Source organism: Osmerus eperlanus, chromosome 4, assembly GCF_963692335.1.
Source record: "Osmerus eperlanus chromosome 4, fOsmEpe2.1, whole genome shotgun sequence".
NCBI classification, from domain to species: domain Eukaryota; kingdom Metazoa; phylum Chordata; class Actinopteri; order Osmeriformes; family Osmeridae; genus Osmerus; species Osmerus eperlanus.
In genome coordinates, this window is record NC_085021.1 from 16,076,168 (window position 1) to 16,098,343 (window position 22,176).

The window sequence follows — 22,176 nt, forward strand, 5'->3', positions numbered from 1 at the left end:
ATACGAAAAACACATATGTATTGTACAGCAAAATTACCTACATTGTGGAGCTTTTGTTAACATTTTCCCTAGCTCCCATAAAATAATTTGAATGAAAAAAAAAAAAAACTTAATCTAATGCAATGGGTGTGATTTACATAATTACAGTATAGTACTAGCCAATTATAGAAACAAGCAAAGCCACAGTAAAAAATAGCATAGTAACAAAGAGCTGTATTCCTCAGATGAGCAGAAGGGATACAGCATGGGCAGCATTAGTCTTTCGCCTAGCTGCTTCCATGCTATTGACTGTCTGTGCCTAATGGCCCTGTAGGCAACTACTACTATAAGTAAGTGCTCTGCTTTATTCATAAAATAGTGCATTGTAAAGAAGTAACAAACAAAGCGAGTCAGATCTCACTGACCCAACATTTTAACTTTAAAAGAATGTCTTTACAGTTAAGAGGAAGACACATTTGGGACAACTTTCATCCGAATGCTGTCCTCAATTGAAAATTCTCTTTTAACCTTTTCATGTTCCTGTTAAATTTGCCTGAAAACGCCTAAACAGCATACCCAAAGTAAATTGGAAGCTGTTCTTGAACCATTTGGAGTACATGCATGTAAATGATCTCTTTTGAAAGCTGACACTCTGAAGTTATGTCCCCTGTTGTCAGGACCCCTGTCAGTCCTTCTAGTGTTGAGTAATAGAAGCTTGAACACAAGGAAAGTGAAAATTTCTATTTCCGCCTAGATTTTGTTTTGAAAACAGAGGCCTGAAGAGGCCTAGAGGTGGTAGGTATTATCTGGAAGACTAAATTGGACCACAGGTTGAAGCCTTACCCAATTCAAATCAAAAGTCAAACATAATACCACAATATATTCATATTTGACACATGTTTTTATAAGAGTACATCCAGGAATTTTCTAAAAGGGTCTTTTGGAGACTCCAAAATGACCCTTTGTAACCAAGGTCAAGGTCAAATAAAAAGGTATTATTTTTCATAATTGTTATCTCTGGCCCATCTCTGGTACTTAGAAATATCATATATAATAGCTAAATCCCTAATTAGTAATACTGAAACACAAAAACTGAAGCATGAACACATTGGAGTGCTTTATCTGATTCCAAGGATTGGCGCACAAAGAACACTGATTCTGTCAACCATATTGCGCAATCGACTGTTATTTTGAAGGCTCCACAGACGCATACAAATGAGGTATTGGCATTTTCAGCTAGCTGTCAGCTACAAGGCTAACGAGCTAATTTCAGAGCCAGTCGAAGCCAGTTCGAGAAATTTGTTTAGAACGAGTGTGGGGGGGGGGGGCGGGGGGGGGCAGGACGCACAGACCTAGTTGGCTTTAGAGGGCTGTCAACGGGGCATGGAAGCTCCTATTGGGTCGAACAAGGTGTCAATCAAAAGGGGAGGGTTCAACGGACATTTTGAGACCTTCATTTTGTAAATACTCCGTTGATAAATCGGAGAAAATAACACTTTTATGTGAACAAGTTGTTTCTTCCGTCGGCTAACTTGCATAATGAAACAAAGGATAATGGCTATTCATGAACGTAAAACATTGTATTTGGACGAATTACTTTACATGGTTAGATACTTTGAACCCTTGGGACTTACGCAGATCAAGTTTTGATGGCATGATTTGCACACCTGGACCTATTTGAACAACTTAGGGTGAGTACAACTTTTTTCTTTGGCATTGTTGAAGGAATGTTCACCGGAAAAAGACGTTGACTTTGCTTGCTATTGCGACTTGATCTTGAATTGGTTTATTTCAATGGAAGCACAAGAATCGTAGCTTTCCAACGATGTATAACATGTGTAGCGTCTAAAAAATATATTTTTTAGAATTTAGTGCGTCGTAACTGAGGAAGGGGGAGGCAGCATTTTTGTCTCGCGGGCGAAACAGGAGCGTAAAAGGAGTAGGCTCTGTCTTGGTTCATCACACTGATTTGAGCTAAATTCAGTGGTGCAGAAACACTGATACGCTAACAAAATGCAGCATTTGAACATTGTGTGGGTGGGCATTTCCTTTTTTCTTTTAAATATGGGAAACACCAAAAACAGCCACTGGGCAAGCTAGAAAACAGTTCATGCACAAAGGAGGAGAAACATGCAATTCATGATGAAACATTTTACCTCCATCCTTTCTTCTTAATTATATTCCCCAAAACAACCTCAGCCCTGGGAGAGAAAAACACCATTACAGGTAATTACTATAATAGCTGGCATCATGAATAGAATGCTAAGGGCATGTTGCACAATGAGGTTTAGATATTACTTTGAGCTTCAGAGCACATATTTGCAACATTTGAGAGAAGAGTGGATTCCTCAGTCTGGGTGGAAGAGGGTAATGAAGCAGGGTATTTATGAGGCACAATCTTCCTGGCTCCGTTCCTTCATTTCTTTAGCCTGTCCCTTTCTCTCACTCTTTCTCTCTCTATTACTCTTCTTTACCTTGTGCCCAATTTCTATATTATATGTTTTTCTCTTTTTGGTGTATTATGTGAATGTGTGTGCCCGCACACGCGTGTGTGGAGGGGGGCTTGCTGCCTCTAACGACAGATGTAACATCTCTGCCCCCAGGACCAATATGTTCTTCATGAATGGCTCTCATCATTTCCCATGAAGCACATCTGACTCTATGTGACAGCTCCTATCAAGTAGCTCTGCCCGGGTTGTGTGGGGGAGGGGGGGTGTGTACAGTATGTGTGTGTGTGACATGTGTGTTGGAATCTTTCTAGCACAAAGTAAGTCTTGTAAGTCGCTTTGGATAAAGAGTCTTGTAAATTACTAATTTTGTAAATGTAAATAAAGAGAGACAGGCACAAACTCCTACAGTGATGCTCAGCTGTGTATGGATGGGATATCACCCTGACATAAACCAGCTGTTTCATTGTTACAGCACTTCATTCAGTGATTAGAATTGTAGAAATTTATTGTACAGTATGGACGTCTAGTTTTTCTGAACCTATTCTATTTTATAGCGTAGTGTCAAAGGGACACACAAACACACACACACACACACATCCACTGCACCTAAGATGAACACATAAATGATGTGCAAATGGCTAAGTCTTGCTTGACATGTTATACAATTAACGTGTGGACAGCAGCTAATATAATTCCAGTATTGATTTGTCTCTTAATTAATTATTTTTCAATGCAATTTGTCTCACGTCAGAGTGACCTTTTCTGTTCTTAAACCATTTGAACTGGTGACATGACTTTAAAGTAAAGAACACAGTGTCCTCAATGAAATAAGGAATTATCTTGGCACACACACTCTACAGTACAATACACTATCCGCACTGCAATGCAGGTGAAGATGTGCTTGTGCAATATTGTTTTAAATGCCGTCTTCTCATTCCCTTCCTTTCTGAGATGGCCTATAGGGACCTTCAAAGGAGCTGAGGCAATCTCTTCCTCTGGACCTGCAGAAGACTGCATTTCCTGTGTCTTTTCAACATACCCAAGATTTAAAGGTAGCTTAAAAGTAACTCAGCTCAGTTCAGTGATGTTGTTTTGACATCACAGTCCAACACTGAGACAGAAGTAAAAGGTAACAGTTTTGGTGCAGCATGGCAATTGTTTCAACAATTTGTAAAGATGTATGAATTGGGTTTGTCATTAGTCAAAAATACTGGTAGTACTACTAGTACTAGTAGTAGTCAGTACTTTATTGATCTCAAAGGGGAAATTGGGGCCTTGCAGCAGGCAAGATGAGAAAATGGGAAAGGGAAAGCATATTTAAAATGGTTACCTATACAAATGAAAAAACAACAACAGTATGAGCATACTGTACAAACTTAACATATAGAATGCTATGGAGATCATACCAGTGGTTGTATGAAGCGACCTTCATACAGACCTTCATATGACCTTCATACAGAAGGGGACAGCAAACAGCAGAGAACATAGTGTGGGAGGTTGTGTGTGCTTGTGAGGGTGTGTGTGCTTGTGAGGGTATGTGTGAGCATGTGTGTGTGTGTGTCTTTGTGTGTCAGGGTATAAAGATTTATACTTACTTCCCTGCAGCATAGACCTCTGCTGTGTCAAATAGATTGATCCCGTTCTCGTATGCCAACGTCATCAGCTCCTCGGCCACCTGGGCAACAACAGGAGAGAGAGATGTGTTTGAGACCGGAGAGACTGAGGGGACATGACATCATCCGTATTGAACTGCTTTGCTCGACTACAGCTGACCTCTATGGACTGCATCTGAGCCACTGAATCATGTGCTGTCCCACCAGTCACTGAGTCACTGGTGACTCAGTGACTGGTGGGGTTTGTGGTAAATAACAGTTGGGAAGTCATCATGTTGGGGTGCACCGGTGGCTCACAGGGTAAATGTGCATACAACATAGGCTAAGGCCCTCCTGCAGGGACCTGGGTTTGATTACGGACCTTTCGCTGCATGTCTTCCCCTCTCTTTCTATCTGCTTTCCTGTCTCTATCGATATAAATAAAGCTGAAAAAGGCACAAAAATCTTTAAAGGAAGTCATCATTATGTCTCACCTCATCTGTGATCTGACCGCCAAAGGTAACCCATGTGCCTGTGTAAAGAGAAGAGACAGTCAGAGTACTAACTTTGTGTTTGGGGAGAAGAGGGTGTACACATTTGTCAGTTGTGTGCCAGGTGTGTGCCAGATGTGTCTCTGCTGATTGGTATTCTTTGTGAAAAAACAACACATTATTTTATAAAATACTAATCAAGGCATGTGATGGATCACTAAGCCTGCACCCTCACCTAATCCCAGACAGGACACCCTCAGTCCAGACTTGCCCAGGTTTCTGTTAACAAAAACAAGAGAGCATGGACATGAACTCTGGGCACACAGATCAAAACAAAACACAGGTCTAATTCAAGATGTGAGCTCAGTGTCTGGAAGGATGCAGTGTCACAGTTTGATACACAGATCCATTGATGCTGTGCTGTGATCTCCCAATGGAGGTAGAGTACAGGCAGAACATGGGCAACAGTTCCTCATAGAAAACCTTGTGTTTAGGATGAAAGTATAAACTTGTTGAAGAAAAGTTAGGAACTTGAAAATGAGGGCTGGATACTGGTACCCAGGCCTCATTCTTGCCTTTTGCCTTTTATTTGGATCAACTGTGTGGACCTTTTGGTTAATCAATGGCATTAATGTTATCTATCCTTCACCTCCAGCATTCCCTCTGACCATGCAGTACCCTACAGCCCTGGATGTAGAAAGAAGTGAGGAGGAGGCTGGGGAAGCATGTTTTATTCATCCTTCAGATTGACCAAGATCCAAGGTTACAGAGCTCTTCTCTCATCCACCCACAACATGAGGGCCACCAAGTCATGCACGACACCATCTATCTGCCACTTTCTCTCTTTCCCACTCTTTTCATGTCCTGCCTTTCCTCTTCGATAAATGTGCTTAACCTTGAAATGCCTAAATTATGTCGCACAAAATGCTCCAGTTTCCATTGAATTGACAACCTGCGGGGATACAAAAGACAACCTAACGTGAGACAAAAATAACAAACCCTAACCCTGTTAGTTACCTTGAGAAGTGGAGAGGACTGAATGGATTGACTTGTGTTATTCATGTACATGCAGAGAATTATTTCTTGCCTGAGCTGAAGTATTCACAGAGTTGCAACCAAGGTGAGATGTTGCTGTGCTAGCTATTCTATTGATTTAGTTTTGTATGGAAACATAACCTTGTACGAGGCCTGAAATGAGTGAACATGAACATGAAGATCCGGACCCACACACACGCACACACACACACACACACACACACACAGTCACTATTACACACTCATATGCTGTCTTGCCAGTGAAAACACACTCACACCTCTACACTTGTTTTAAGTGTGCTGCAGTACGTGCTATATGTTGAATAACTATGGGACATGGAGCTGTTAAAGTGGAGTAATTAGAACAAAAAATAATATATATGTTTATCCGAGTACAGTAACAGCAGATGAAGAAAACCTTACATGTACGACAGTGTTTTATAAGCCAATCCAAAATAACACCAATGTCACCTTCAGCTCGATGCACCTTCCTGCCACAGTAAATTCCTTGTTTGTGTAAACTTACATGGCGAATAAAACTCATTCTGATTCTGATTCTGAAAGGCACTTTAAGCTACTGGGGCAATCAGGTAATTAAATTGTGAGGCTGGGTGTCATCCTGCCCCCACCTCTCATACACTCAAATATGGAGTTGCCGGACGTCTCTACTAGATGGGTCTCACACCTCACTGTGTAACTTACTGTAGTTGGTTGATGTTAATACACTTCAGTTTCCCCTCTTCCTTTAAACATAGGGAAATAGTTTAGGTTGTTTGGCCTAATATTAAACCCCCTACAAAAGCAAATTAGCGGGATGGTTGTGTTCTGTTAAGCGCACTGGTCTGGTGATTCATTTCTAACTGTTGGGTCTAGATTGGGTTACTGGCGGGGGGCTGGATGGTGAAGGTGAACCAGACCACCTGCTGGCTGGAATCACTCCAAAGAGTAAAGCCCAGGCTTTAGGAGTCCAGGCCTACACAAGTAGCACTGCAGACAGGCAGTCAGAAGCTGCTCATGGGATTTGCCAACCATTATAGCATTATTGCACGACATGTTTCATAAAAGATTTTGCTTTTCTAATTAAAGCTACATTTGCCAACAGATGGTTGTCATAGACTCACTAGAACAGCATGTTAAATGAACTTCACCGACCGACATGTTGAATGACCTCAAACAAGGCTGGAGTGTGGAGCAAATGTTGAGGGTCAGTCTGTAGTGTCATGTTGTTGTTGAAGACTCACATGAAGGCAAGTAGGAACATCATATGCTCTTTCTATCAACACTCACCAGGTCAAGGGTACAAAGATATGGTGCATGTGACAGGTGAAGAATAAACACACACACACACACACACATCCACACACAATCTCTGCAATATACTGGAATCTTTAAAACATGAAAGGAAAATCTCATGCAAACTAGTAAAACATGTCACCAGTGACAGTCGATCATCAATCAAAAGCACAGACACAAGAGGTCAGTTTAAGAGTCATCATTCTAGTAGTAAATAACCCTGTCTCTCTTTAACACTGTGGTGCTGGTGGGTTCATGAGACTGGGCCTGAGGTGAATGTCTGCTGAAGGCCAGGGCTGTATTTGGCCATGGCTGGTATGAGAGGACCTTTTATTGGGTGCTGACAGCAGGCATGCTGTCAGCATGTCCCGTTATGCAGCCATGAACGCGATCTCCTCAGCAGGAGCCAATAACATGCTAGCTGTGCTTGGAAAATCACCGACCCATTTCCCAGTGATCACACTCAAGCGCAAAGCCAATTAACCTCCTTCTGGGCCACTTCACTATCAAGTCAAATGTAATGTACAATAACCAATCAAATGTGCACAAACACACACACACACACTCTCCAGCACACATGGTGCACACGCATGAAGATCACATCCTCACTTACAGGACACAACAGTATTGTATTTGCTCTGAGTCAGATAGCAAACTTCAGTCATATTACCGTATCAATAACCTTCCATGAGAGAATATGTGTGTTACTACTGACACAAACCCATCATTAATGGACATTTGACAAGACCTGTCAAAGCACATCAAAAAAGCTTTCAACGCAAGTAGCATCCACTTGCACTACTAAGCCATGTTGCAGCAAGTGTAATGGTAGGCTAGACTGTGCATTACACAACATACCATACACTAACATGCTGCTGCAATGCATTACAACGAGGACGAGTAAGCAATTTTTCTCAGACATTATTGTTCCAAACACATGTCAAAAGTCAGATGAACTATGGAAGAACCACAGCACATTGTGGACTCGCTCTCTATAGAGTGCACAGTGATCTGCAGTGTTGATTTTTTTTATTTTTTTTTTATTGCAGGCAATTCTTTGTCAGTGCAAATCTCAAGAACAAAAATTATGAAATATATGCATGGTTCCATTTCCATCAATCAGACATTATAATAATTGAACACTTCCAGAACCAGTATTCAACTCCCCAACTGCACAAGCACATACACATGCACACCCACACCCACAGTTACACCCTAAAGGCCGAGCCACACCAAGAGGGCAGCGCTGTTAATCCAGCTGTTTCCCTTACACATGACAGGCCAGGAACAGTAGAGGAGAGATGCAGCCGTGATCGTGAGCAACATGTGGTTATATATCAATCAAAAAGGTTGGTTCACACACCAGAAACAATACGCCTCCTTCATCTGACAAACCACACGTCTATCAAAAAACATGTGTCGCTCTTATTCTGTATATGGCGCCGGTGCACTGTCCATGTTAACTTTACATGACATGACACATGAAGAGAGAGAAGGAAAAATACACAGAAATAAAGGAATTCACATCAGATACACATGGAGGATGAGGGGAGATGCTTGAGGCGCGTAAAACATCAGGGATGCTAAGGACCTAGACACTGCCCGGGGGTTACTGAGGTACAGACATTGCCCTTTGCTATTCCCAAATGCAACACTTTGCATCTTGAAATAAAAAGTATCTTTTAATAGCAGTCTGGGAAATTTTGAAATCAATGTGATTCCTCATTCCTCTCTCATTCTTGCCTTATATGGACTTCCAATAGTGTACACAACCAAGGCCAGTACAGCAATTCAAGGACAATTGATGTGTGTGTGTGTGTGTATATGCTGGGCTTTGAGTAATAAGGCAAATGAATAACAAGGTTAGATAGGCGTGACATTTAAAGGTTGTGTGGATGCCTTGTACAGACACACAATGCTCTGTGTGATCACAGAGTAAATGATAAAAAGAGGTCATCAACAAATCTGCTTCCTCAAACCATTCATGTGCTTGTGTGAAAGAGGCTCTGTCAAAATCGTAACAAAAAGGTCTAGTAGTTTCTCAAATGTTTCCTTCTATTGCATCTCAATCCCTTCCTTCCAATCTAGATCCAAACAGATCCAGCATGCTGCCCAGCAGTGGCAGGAACCCAGGCAGCAGCAATCCCAGCCCTTCTGTAGTGTAGTGTGGCCAGGGGCTCTTCCTCTTAGCCTGGTGCACAGACTTGTGCTTCCATTCTGTTACCAACACTCTCTCACTGCCCCCCTTAGATGATCTCTCTCTGTACCTCAGACAGACAGTGCAGTTACGTAACAAAAACAAGGCTGTGTGTTGTTGTCCATCCAGGGTTTCTCATGCAGGAAAAGATTTGGAAAGCCAGAACGCGTTGACAACTACTGACTACTTACGTAATCAGCTTGTCTCATATCGTTTGGAAGATGAAGTTAGTCTGTTTTCCGTCCTTTTTGTCTCTTTCTATATCATTTTTCACCTTCATTGTGCCACTCACTGGCCTCGCAAGACACCACTAAAATTAAGTAAAATGCAACTCTTGCAAGAAGTGTACTTGTGTCTACTTCTCCTGACTGAAAGGAGTCAAAGACTCTCTCACAGTCACTATATTGACGACAATGTCAGTCTCATTTTTCCCGGTCCCACCTAAAAAAAAGGTATACAATTCAGACTCTCATATTCAGTTTATCAACCTTGCAAGCCCTTCTCTCTCTCTCTCTCTCTCTCTCTCTCTCTCTCTCTCTCTCTCTCTCTCTCTCTCTCTCTCTCTCTCTCTCTCTCTCTCTCTCATACACACCTGTGGGGCAGAGCAGGATAATCCCTGAATTATTCTACATAAGACCCCCATGAGACAGAGGACTCAAGAGCCTGAGTGTGTGCCTGGGGACACTCAGTCTGCCTGGGCACACCTGTGAGAGCCTGTCAGACCACCACAGCAGGAACCGCCCACACCGATTTACGAAATTTCAGTTAGACACATGTCTGACCTTCACATTCTGCCCAACTTAGAGAAATATGAAGGACCTTATCATGTTTGGCTTGCTGTCTTCTATTGGTAAAGGTTTGCAAATGCATAACATTGTGCTTGTGTGTGTGTGCCTACTGGCTGTGGGTCTGTATCTGTGTGGGACTGTGTGTGGCTCTATGGTTGCCCAGTTTCCCCTTGGCTCTATAGCATCTTTAGTGAAATACTAATCTGAGCTACTGACTTCTCTCTATTCCTCCGGCTGGTGTGAGGGAGATTCATACTGACACAAGAACAGTTTAACCCCACCCGCCCTCACCGAGAGGGTCTATCGAACACCCTTTTCATTCACATAAACATACAGTACATACAGTGCATGCATGCGTACAGACATACATAAACTTCACACATAATACAAACAAACCATTCTACAGTGGAACAAACATGACCATGATCCTACACATTATTCTAACTACAGTAGATACTGTAGCATACAGTAAACAGACAGACACTGTGAGAAGGAGCAACATTTCATCAATAAACAGTGTTCTGACTAAATTAATATGATTGATTAAGTAGATCCATTGAAGTTACAGTGCAGTGTTGCAATGGGTGGATGGCAAAGATGGTGATACAAATGTAAAACATGATGGCTTTTATATGTGTGTGTGTGTGTGTGTGTGTGCATCTGTGTGTTAAACAAGATCTTAACTGTAACCACTCTGACACACTACAGTATGGGAGTGAATATGGAGTATGAAAATATTTTTGATTTAAATAATTAATCAAAGTTATGCTTGCGGGTTCTCAGCAAACAAAGAGGCCTTTTGGTTTAGTGACATACACTGTAATTACTTATTGTCACCTGAACGTACTGCATAATAAGAATAGTATGCATTTATAAATTAATCCCAGAAACAGTGTAAGATGTGAACTCACTGTGAATGCAAGTTTGATCAAATTAAAAGACAATATTCTGTTTGTAGAACAGATACACATCACACATTCCCAGACTGATCTTTAGATTCTCGTGTGTGTATTCTATGGACTTCATTGTCTGCAGGATCAAGAGAGCGGAGAGACTGATGGCTAGCTCAACTGATGACCCTGCATGCCTCTGTGGTGTTGTGTTACACATTAGGAAAGTGGGAAAAACTGTATATTACATTATGCTGGGCAGTGGTTATAGAGTGCTTTTGATGTACCATTACAGACATGACATAGTGGATAAGCAGGAAGGAATGGTATCTTGGGAAATAGTTGTAATTCTTTAAAGTAGTAAAAGGTGTTTGGGTTGAGATTACCTTCAAAGGCCCTGTGTAGAATTGGGACGCTCAGTATTTTGGGGATTTTATAACGTTCAATCCTTTGGTCTTTACCTTCTGAAATGTTTGCTTTGTTTGTTACAGTAATTCTGTGTGCATGTTTTAATCTCTATTTCCACTTCAAAGTCAGAAATGGGATTTATTAATTCAGTGTGATAAATGCTTAGCCTATGCTGCTCTGCATATTCATGTAAGAACCAGGCAGTCAGAACGATCCGAATCCTTCCATCTCTATTTGTAGGCTTACATTTCTCCAAATATCCCTTGTCTTTTCACAAAGCAGCATGGTGGCACGGCCCCCTGACACAAGGGTTCAGTGAGAGGACGGTTTTATCGTTATCATGCTCACAACGTGCTTTGGTATTATGTCCTTTTCACAAGGTAAAACTGTCATCTTCTGCACTGTACTGTCAAACTCACAAGAGGGTAGGAACACAGAGTGGCATTTCTACAACCCTACAACTCAAATCTGTTATCATGGGTTGTCCAATAACCCTTTGAGGAACCAAGGATGGTCTACAGTTTATTAAAGCTTACTCTTTCTTAAGTAATCTGCCTTGAATGCAGCTGCATGCTTCAGCACTCTCCTACCACACCTACACTGTGTCATCACACGAATGCTTCACGGTATTTCCTACCTATACTTCATGCCGGTGCGTATGCTCTGGTCGCTGGAGGAGGGCATGTTCTGCACTGACAGCTGGCCAAGGCTGCGGGCCACCATGGCCACGGCTCGGAACTTGCTCTTGGTGCCCATGTTGGGGCTGTTGGCATTCTGCCGGTTTAGTCTTTCCTCCGTGCTTCGGTTAACACCTCGGTGGTCCGTACACACCAACGACACCTGCATAGCGTCAGATGAAGGGTCCGGCTGGACAGCCTCGGCGTGAATGAAAACTAAGATGGAATGTCCAGTTGGTCAAACGGCGTTGTCGCGGAGGCGGCAGACGTCCGAGATAGCGCATAAGGGGTCAACACCTGAGCACCCTTTCAACTGGTTCACAAATGGTACTGTGGCTTTTCAAAGGAACGTCAGGAAATATCAGACCCCAGTTCTAAATAATTCTCCTTTGCAAAAGAGTCACAAAGTCTTCCACTTCCCCCCCCAAAAAGCTAAAAGTTCAAACTGCTAGAAATTCCAAAAGCCGTGCTTCAGAGGACGGGATGCCACAGGAGAGGGGGGACAAGCAGAGTGGAAGAGATGAGGTGATCTGCTGCAGCTCAGGTCCGATGTTGTCTAGTCAGCGCGATGCCGCTGTGCACAGGAACCCTCTCCCTCAGGAGCACATGCCACAGCCTCGCCAGAACAACCCAGGGTGACAAATCACATCAACACTTTAACACCACAATCACGCGTGTCTCTGTAGCACTCCACGAGTCCTAGTGAGGAGCCAAACCCCTCCCTATCCTCTCTCTCTTACTGCTTCTCTATTTTTCTTTGCCTCTGTTTTTCTCAGCTAAGGCTGCATGTGTAATCTGGCCCTTTGTCTTCCATGTTGAATCCTCTAACTCTCTTGTCTGAGTTACCATTCACTAGTGATGACCTACTGCTTTTATACGTGATAAATAAGAGAGCAGGCAGAATGAGGGAGGGGATGTAGAGTGAGTGAAAGAGAGAGGGAGAGGAGGGCGGAGGGAGTGTTGTCGGAGAGTGAGGGAGAGAGAAAGAGACAAACAGAGACTGATCTCAGTTAATGTGAAGAAGTATGGTCTTCAACGCAGATCAGAAGAAACATTCACTTCTTACTTCAATTAGATTATACATGGCCGTCAATAAAAGTAGCTGAGAAAATAGAAAATGGGGAGTGCATGAAAAGAAAAAAAGGTATTGTAACATTCAGTCTTTTAGGACTTTTTGCAGATTTGATCGAAATACAGTCGACTCTCTGCAACAGTGGTTGGAGGACTGGTTGTAAGTCTAACGTATCCAAGCTACGGTTGGCTTGGGCAGAATGCAGGTTATGCAACCTGACCTGTATCAAAATAGTCTCAGGTGACGAGTGATTCAGGGAAGTGTTTTACACACATTTTCCCTCATTGCCTTGTTTCCAGAGAGCCATTTATCTCCAATTAAGCATCACTGACATAAGTTGTTTAACATCATGCCAATGACAAATAGGCAAGTAGAGCTGATATAATACATAATGTCACAAAATAAAAAATCTCCTAAGCAGGAGAACATGTGTGATTGCAATTTGATAGCAATGGATGTCAACCAAGTGTTTTATGGTTTCGAAACAAACACAATGCAAAAACTGCCAAAAATCTGCCTTGGATTTTGTGAAGGGCAATTTCAGGTAAACATAACAACCCCACCGCAACCGATCACCAATCAGTAGAGGGTGCTTGGCACAGGGGACAAAATTGCAAGACTAAATTTAGAAAAGCCTCAAGGCCAAGCTGGCAAAAATAAGAGCAAGTAAACGTGAAACAACCAAACAGGTTGGCGTGGACCCATCCAGAGAGAGAGCATTGTTCCAGTATGCATCGGTCCCCTGGACCTGGAACCCTCACTGGAGCAGGCCTTGCCTCTGGCTCTTACCAGGGGAAGCCATTGTAAAGATCAGAGGGTGGCTGTACAGCCCCTTTCCTAGCTTTGCTGTACTAAGATCCCTGGGACCTGTCTACAGTCCTATCACAGTAGGCAGGACCTGCCAAGCCCACTAGCTCATCTTTCATGTGTGTGTGTACTGTAGGTGTGAAAGAGAGAAAATGCATGCAATTAGCAATCTTAAAATCCCAGTGCAGACTAAAGAAACAATCATATGTTGAAAGTTTGAGCGTGCGTGACATGGTAAGGCTCTGAGGTATAATCCGACATCCATTGATGGTTTGGCCCCCAGTCAACACATGTGCGGTTAAAACCCCTCACTTTGAAAAAGACACATTTCAAAGCAGTGTTGTCTTGCCATCACCTCCTCCCCTCTGCACCACTCGCTCCCCGTGTTCTAAATGCTGGGATTAGTTTATTCTGAACTGTTCTCTCCAGGATGAAAGTTACCACGGGGAAGAGATAGAGCTTAACTCTCACTGAACGGCAGCTTTACTGTTCACGTGGCATAGCACACAAAACAGCTCTGCAGCAGGCTTGATAGGCTTGTGTATGTGTGTACAGTATGTGTGCAATCCAAACGTTAAATGTGCAGGGTTCTCGACCCTGACTCAACCAGACTTTAGCAGAAACACTGACTGGTGTGACCCTCTCCCATCCATAAAGTCCCTTGAAAGCAGTGTGTCAACATCCATTTTGATAACGTGTATTTCTTATTTCACACAGACCAGCACAATTTTGGTTGCCTAATCAACACCCTTCTATGTCAGATTTTTTCACGTACAAAAATGGCTTTCTTCCTCCCTGTATCTATAGGTCATACTATATGGTCTGTGCTAGATGATGTACAATTATTGAATTATATTTTTCATAATCTTATAGGGCTACACTGATTTCTGTTGTGCTGCCAGCTCTATCTCTCTTTTTCTCCCTTCTTTCAAAATACTGATGAGGCTGTCAATTCAAAAATCTAAACCTTGCCACACGCACTTTGCAAAAGACAAAACCATTATGCAAATCGGTGTGATTATGTTAACCTAATCTGCCACGCTTGCACAAATGGCCCATGCATTAACGCACAGACAAGCACACACACACACGCGCACACACAGAGAAGATTGATAGATACAGTATACAGAATATTTTCATTGCACTCTTAGTCCATACTACAACCATGCAGTTTGTCTATGTCTGTATGTGTATGGGACTTTGTGTTCACATGTGTGTTTAGTGTTTGTGGAGCTCCAATGACCAAATTAACTGAGGCAGAGAGAAAGTGTGAGGTCAGTGATGAGCTCAACATGGAAAGCTGAGGCCAGCTGCGTCTAATGTTGAATCCTCACCTCAACTCTAACTTCAACCTTAACTAGTACAGCTTTCAACATTTGTTTTATAGGTGTGGGAGGAACATGTCAGTGTCATTTCACAGCATTATTGTGATATGATACAGTATGTGTGTGTACAGTACTGTATTATACTACTCTGTACAGTATTTATGCATGTGCATGTATTGTACATTGCATCAGTCCATTCGCGTGCCCTTCAGAGTCTGCCAGTCAGCTAATATAACAGGTCACAAGGCTGCAAGCCAGCCAGGGCACAAATAATTACACCAGCGGATTAAACTGTCCTGTTAGACTCAAGCAGCAGCTGTAATTGGGTTGTCAATCAAACCCAAGTGGAAACCCTAACCCAACTTGAGATCTCCAACCAGGTGCCAGGGGGGTGTCTGGTAAAGGCGGAGGGGTTAACATGACCACAGTGATGATTAGCTGAGCGAGCAGGGCTGTTAGGAGGCTGTTAGATCTGCCTGTGCAACAGCTGCCAGGTGGGAAGGATGTCAGGGGGGCTGGAAGGGTCATGAATCAAACCGTGGCTCAAATCCCTGTGTGGGTGTAAGGCATACTGCATCTGCTGGTGCAGGGCTTATTTTTTCCAAGACTCTCACCAGGCTGGACACTGGAACATGGACACAATAGAGAGAATAACTGTGAGTTGAGCAATATAGGCTCCACCAGTTCTCCTTAGCAATATCCTGTGTGTTATCTTACTGGGTGAGGAAGATCTTTTGTGTTCTCTAATCTACTCTCCAGTGAGCTATGCTTACTAAATATTAGTGTTTGCCCACAGTTTGGTCTGCCTGTCATTGTGCTTCCCTTCCTGCAGTGAGTAGTGTTTGATAAACAGACACAATTCATCACTCACATAAAATATGAGAGGGGTCACTGTGCAACTTTAAATATAGAAGACATCAATCCATTAATAACTTTGAAATGAAGAACATCAGAAGGAGAACATGGTGGTTTGAACAGGCTGGAGATCGCATGTAAATACAATTTATTTTTCCAGTGGCTGATTCTGAACCATAAGTGCTAATTCCACATGGCTTGCTCGTTTTGGTTCTTCACAGCTTCAAACACTGGAGGCAGATTTCATCTGTCAAGCCTCAGTTATCCTCTTTGATTCCCATTGTCGTAGGTCTGCTGCATGTTATTGAAGTATGCTAGCCATTTGTGAGCTACATTTAAAGTAGGATCTTCCTAAGCTACAGTTTCAAAAATCTGCTGAATTAATAATGATCATCTTGACTGCATGCAGAGAGCACTGAGAGCACAACTTTGGAACCTGTAATGATGAAGAGGAAGAGAGCTGTCTTGCGCTCGCTACATTACCAGAATTACACAGTTGGGCTGTGTGTGCCTCACCAGTCAGAAAGATATTATGACATGCCTAGTAAAGAAACGACCAATGAAGGTAAACAGAGAGCCACATGCTTACTCCTTTTGCAAGTGTATATTGAAACTGACAGACAGTAAATGTCAGTTCTTTACAATAAGCCTGGGGTGTATAGATCATATAGAACTGGATCAATGTTTAGGATCAAACTTGAGACTTGGTTTCAGTCGGCTGGCTAAACTTCGTTCAATATGGAGGATGATCCTCAGTGACATGGTTTTAATTGTGTAGGGCGAGTCTGGGTGAAAGGTTGATAAACACTTCACTTCTTAAATCACAAGTGGGATGCCACATTGAGGAAAATACTTTTAAACAATGGGATAGGAGGAAAACGTTTTGTTTACTACTCAACCAGCAGCCAGAATTGAGGAGCAAAACACACAGTACACCTTCCAGCAAAGTGGCTCAGAGCAAGGGAGACATGAACATTTCCTCAGTCTGTTACTAGTGTGTGAACAGTTAAGTGTACTGACCCTGCACTCTAGTTCTAACATCAACCTAATCTGACACAGTGTTTCTGTCCATATCAGTGCATCTTCCTGGCCAATTCCCATCCCAGCACATGCATGTTCGTATACCCTCACAGCTGTGGGAGGGTTGCGCGGAGATCTCACAAATTCAGAGCCATAAATAGATTTTCCTCTGTAGGGGCCTGGGGTTGACTGGGGGTAAACAATGCCAGCCATGCCTGTCCTAGTCACTGGACTCAGCAGCTTCAGTCCAACGTACCGCAAGGAAGTGCTGGGAATTCATAAAGTATACATACTGTACACAGACACTAGTGTGCATACGTAAGTAGAAACACACACAAAAAACACACATGCACACACAGAAGGCTTTGCCTTGCAACGAACAGCCCAGGGCACCATTAGCCAGCTTGCGTGGTTATCAGGACGTTGAATGGCTTTGCTATCAGCCAGTGCCTCATTACGTTCCAAGGTTTTTGTAAGACAGACCTTGAGGGTTTGGGCACTAAAGACATCTGTCTAACTGGAGACAGCTCCTGTAAAGGGTTAGAGCCTAGGAATGGCTGTCCTTAACATCTTGGAAAGTCCAAATGTGGATATTAATACAAATATGTAACTTTCTTTTCATTGTCATATTTTACTATTTTCTTTTTTGCATATTGATTATATAAATGTTGATACCTGAACCAGAGTTGCTGATAATCTGTAATCATCAAGTAGAGTTATCACGGTTTTCCCCCTAACATGCCACTCTCAGGTTCCAACTGTTTGAATCAAAAGGTATCATCAGACTAGTTTATCAATACTGAATCATGTGTGCTGATCAATACCTTGATCACTCAGGTCCGTTTGAACATAAGTCCAAAATCCACAATTATTACAGGAAATATGAACAGATAGTCAATAGTCATTTTAGCAATAACTGTTGATATGATGGGTGATAATGTGTGACAATGTGTGACATATTACTGACGGTGCTCTAACATGCAATTAGAAGTACATATCTTCAAAAGAAGCTTGTTTAACCTGTTCAGGTTATTTTGGGATGGGAGAGAAGCACACAGTGATGTTTCGATTTGCTTCACGCTAGAAAAAAATCATATACCCCCAATGTGTTATTTTAGATTGTGTTATGTAAGTGTGTCTAAGAGTATCTCCCTAATTCAATTCAATCCAAAATATTCTCCCCAGAGGCCAATCAGCCATTTAAAAATGAAAGGGAAACACAGTGGGGGGGAGGGGAAAAGAGCTGGAGCTTTTAATCAAAGACCAAGTAGAGAAGAAAAGTGGAAGGAATTGTCAGCTCTTCCATGAGGATGAGGAAAGGATGACACTCATAGTATATACTGTTGTGTATGTTTCATGTATAACATAAAGCAAAAAGTCATTCATACAGTCCTAGGCAGGGCCATTTTACATTCCACAATGTGTTCTGTTTATTTATAATGCACACCTTGTTATAAATTATGAGTATAGCATGTGATGTTTGTAGTGAGGGGAACTGGAGGTCAAGGGGTGATAGAACAAAATATAACGCTGATCTGATCTAAATATTTGGAAAGTCGGACCCATTGAACATGGCCTTTGTACATACTGCCATCTGCTGGAGAGTAGTTGCAATTCATCAAACCTGACAGCATTTTGAAAAGAAAGTACTTGGAGAATCAAAATAATGTTTTCTAATTTCATAGTTTTGTCATAGGAGGTAGGAATAAACTACTATATGGAATTAAAATAATATATACAGAACTATACATTAGCATAGTGTGAAGACTTATGAAATTGTCTCAGCATGAATCATCAAAGATTCATTATACTGTAAAAACATAAAATAGTTTGTTGTCTTGAAGAACAGTTACCCAATATATACACACACACACACATATATATATATATATTTAAAGGTTAACACAGCATGGCTGTCAATTATTTATCAATATAGAGCTGATGACAGCATTAGAAATATACTTAGCGCTTGTGCTATAGCTCCAATTACAGAGATGACTTGATAACAGAAAGTAATTATAGCCTGGTAGAGGCAGACTTCAAAGGACGGCCTACAAACTGCTCACAAGCCAGCCAAGTCAACGGTGGCCTCATAAAAAATATTACCTTGGTAACATGATATCATGCTGACTTGTCATAGTTGAGCAATCCTTCATAGATGAAGGGTTGAGCTGTCATAGAGACAAAGTAGCATTTGTGATACTCTACACCACTTTTTATGAAACACAACGACATCTGTCTTTTGGAGGTTGAAGCAAAAATGACTTATGGCCTCCATAAACAAAGGCATGCTTTCCATAAAGATAATAAAACTGATGTCTTATTTAAAATTGCACTGAAAGAAGCAGTTACATTAAAATAACGGCATTACATGTAACATCCTTTAAAAAAGTATTGATGATGATGATGTGATTCAACTTCAGACTTCTAAGCTTAACATAACATGCATCTACAGCATCGAGCACTGCAACTGGAAATATTTTGATAAACACAGAGACTTCTAAACCTCATTCTGTGTCATAATGATGTTAATGGAGTTGTTTCAATGTAAAGTCGTCCAATGAAGGATATAGAGAGCTCACTAATCCAGTGGAAAATTCTGAAACCTGGCCAGCACCCACTGCATGGTATGATCAGACTCCGAAAATGACTCGCTATTTTTTGACCGGCCCTCTGAAAAACAACATTGCCAGAGTAGAGACAAATATGAAGATGGACAAACAAATCCAAATACAGCTCTAATAGTTCAACACTGTCACTGGGCAAGAGCAGGAAACACCTTGATGTTTTGAATCTTCATGAAAAATATCCTCAAGGAACAATAACTACATCATATTTGTTAGTTTCTGAGACAGGACCATTGTAGTTAGCCCACTGCTCCTCGTCAGTGTTATCAGAAATGACATTTACTAATGATTGGTCAAAAGCTGAATCAATTTAGTTATCCAGTAAACACTTCTCAACAATTGCGCCAAATAACAAATAACCTTCTTGTTACTTGATCTCTCTGTTCAGTTGATGAAAAAATAATTTCACTTCCTGCAAGTATTGCAAGATGAGAGGTGTGGTCAGATAAACCAACGTGGATATGATTGAGTGGTACATGGCCAAATGATGGTTGCAATGTGGTTCCATGGGATCTTTAGACTCAATGGAACTTGAAATCCTAATTTGGCATAACCCAGAGAACATCTGAATGTCTTCAAATGTAACCCCCACTCAGTCTCATGTCTGAACACCACCATCCAGTTCATTAACCTTAGATGTTAGGCCAGCCTTAGCAGCCAAGCCATCAAGCCAGTTCAAACTGGTCATCTAGACACCTTTACTTACCTGTACCTCATCCCCGTGGTATAGGACACACACTCCCGTAGCGAGACGGCATTCATCTTGAGGAAGTCCTCCAGGTTTTTCAGTTGGGCAGCGGCGCGCACCTCTCGGAGGCGCTGTAATTCCGCCAGCTGGTCACTGCGCTGCTGCCGCTCCTCCTGTTCCAGGGCCTGGTCCGACAGGAAGCAGCTCAGGCCACTGCGCATGCTCTCGCTCATGGACGACAGGGACAGCATCTTGCCCCCGGTGCCGCCACCGCCACTACTGATGCTGCTGCTCCGACGTATACCTCCGCTGTCCCGACCAGGTGGGGCCCCACTGCCCCCTCCGCCTCCTCCTCCAGGCTTGGGCATCTGGAGGTTGTCAACAGGAGGGCCACTTAGCTGGCGACTGAGGCGGCGGCCTGCATGGCCACCTCGCACCTCGCTCAGGCTGCTTGCAAACATTCCCAGCGCGCTCGTTCCAATCCCGGTCAGAGCCACGGTCACACAGGTGTGTGCCCACGGCCGGTGGTGTGTCAAGCAGGGAAGGAAGGAGACCGACCAGTGGACAGAGAGACAGGCAGACGGACAAGACGGACGCAGCAAGTGTTGGTGCCGTATCGATGGTGCTGAAGCTCGATGGGAGTGTGACAGAGATGTGGGTTTAAATAGCACCTGTTACTTGGCTCTGAGTGGGAGGGCGGGTGACAGGACAACCCCCAACCACAAAGCCCCATGCATCAGCCTGTAATCAGAGCCGCTTCTCACCATCCCCATACCCCCCCCCCCCCCCCCCCACACACACACACTTCCACCTAACCCCATTGTGAGACACTAACAATGGCTGCTTGAAAAACGGATTGGGATGGGGCTTACCGGTTGTGTCCATAGATTGTTGAAATAGTATGTGTGTCTGTATGTGTATGTGTGTGCCTGTGTGTGTGTCTGTCTGTGTATGTGTGTTTAAGGTGTTCTCAACGTTGTGACCCATCTGCATGCACAGAGGCATATCCGGTGGCAGTAACAACAGTTTGAGGGTGCTGTGGCATGCCAAAGGGAATGTTGGGACGAGGCGGGCATTGCTCTTCGCCACTTCTGGTGGCAGAGCAGGGATGCGTTGAGTGATATATTTCTTGAATTGAGTCCAGTTCCCAATAAGCTAAAGCTGTTTTCTAACTTGGGGTTGTCAGAAAATAGATAGTGCAAGAGAGATGAGTGTTACCAAGGATGAACTATTCCAGTATGGAGAACCAAAGGTGAACCACAAATGTCCATTCTGTGACCACACTAACACCATGAATGAAAATAAGTCTAAATGTAAAATTGGTTTATGAAAAGCCACATCTTTATATTGCTATAACAAAAACATTAAATGCCTTCTATTTACTAAAATCCCCCAAGCAATCTTCACAGAATCTGTGGTCACACAACGTAAATGCTCAAACAGTTCAATTTATCAAATCACCACAATAAAAGTAAGTGTAAGGATGTTTAAGGATTATGACTAAGCACATAATCCAGACCAAAAGATGCGACAGTATAACCAATCGGGATTAGTCATGTCCCCTGTGAACACTCTGAATAGAACATGTGTGTTCAAGTAAAACACAGATCTTGCCTTACAGAATACGGAACATCATGCCATTGTCCTAAATCAGTACCAAGGTGCAATTTAACAGGGAAAAAAAACTATACAAGCCCATTTTAATGACTCCTTTCTCCACAATGTCTACAGTTAAGTATTTCTCTCTCCGTGACAGCCTCCATTTTCCCCACCAGCTGCAACCTCTACAGTGGATCCAGAGCTACTCAATATTTCAGAAGCTTCCTCTCCTCCGTCTTGATGACTAAGATAGAAAAGAGCATCACGCGGCTTCGACTGAGGTTTGCAGGGATAGAGCTGCTATCCCTGCAAAGATCTGATCAGACCATCCTTCAGCATCCTGCTGTCCCTGCCCAGGGCACTGTGCAGGTCACAGGGTAGGG

General features: G+C 42.7%; 1 protein-coding gene across 7 annotated transcripts in view; it reads right to left on the reverse strand.

The window, feature by feature from the left end:
• LOC134019062 (voltage-gated potassium channel subunit beta-2) overlaps positions 1-22,176 on the reverse strand; it is a 41,061-nt gene that overhangs the window by 9,086 nt on the left and 9,799 nt on the right. For 3 of the 7 annotated variants that reach the window (XM_062459576.1, XM_062459575.1, XM_062459577.1), the window contains exons 4-7: positions 4,748-4,791; positions 4,516-4,553; positions 4,025-4,104; positions 2,136-2,180 (exon numbers count right to left, since the gene is read on the reverse strand). In XM_062459576.1, coding sequence (XP_062315560.1) covers positions 2,136-2,180; positions 4,025-4,104; positions 4,516-4,553; positions 4,748-4,791 — 207 coding nt within the window. Of the gene's footprint in view, positions 1-2,135; positions 2,181-4,024; positions 4,105-4,515; positions 4,554-4,747; positions 4,792-11,760; positions 12,640-20,212; positions 20,844-22,176 lie in introns of those variants that run through there. The other 4 variants (XM_062459570.1, XM_062459571.1, XM_062459572.1 and 1 more) reach the window with 4 other exon arrangements.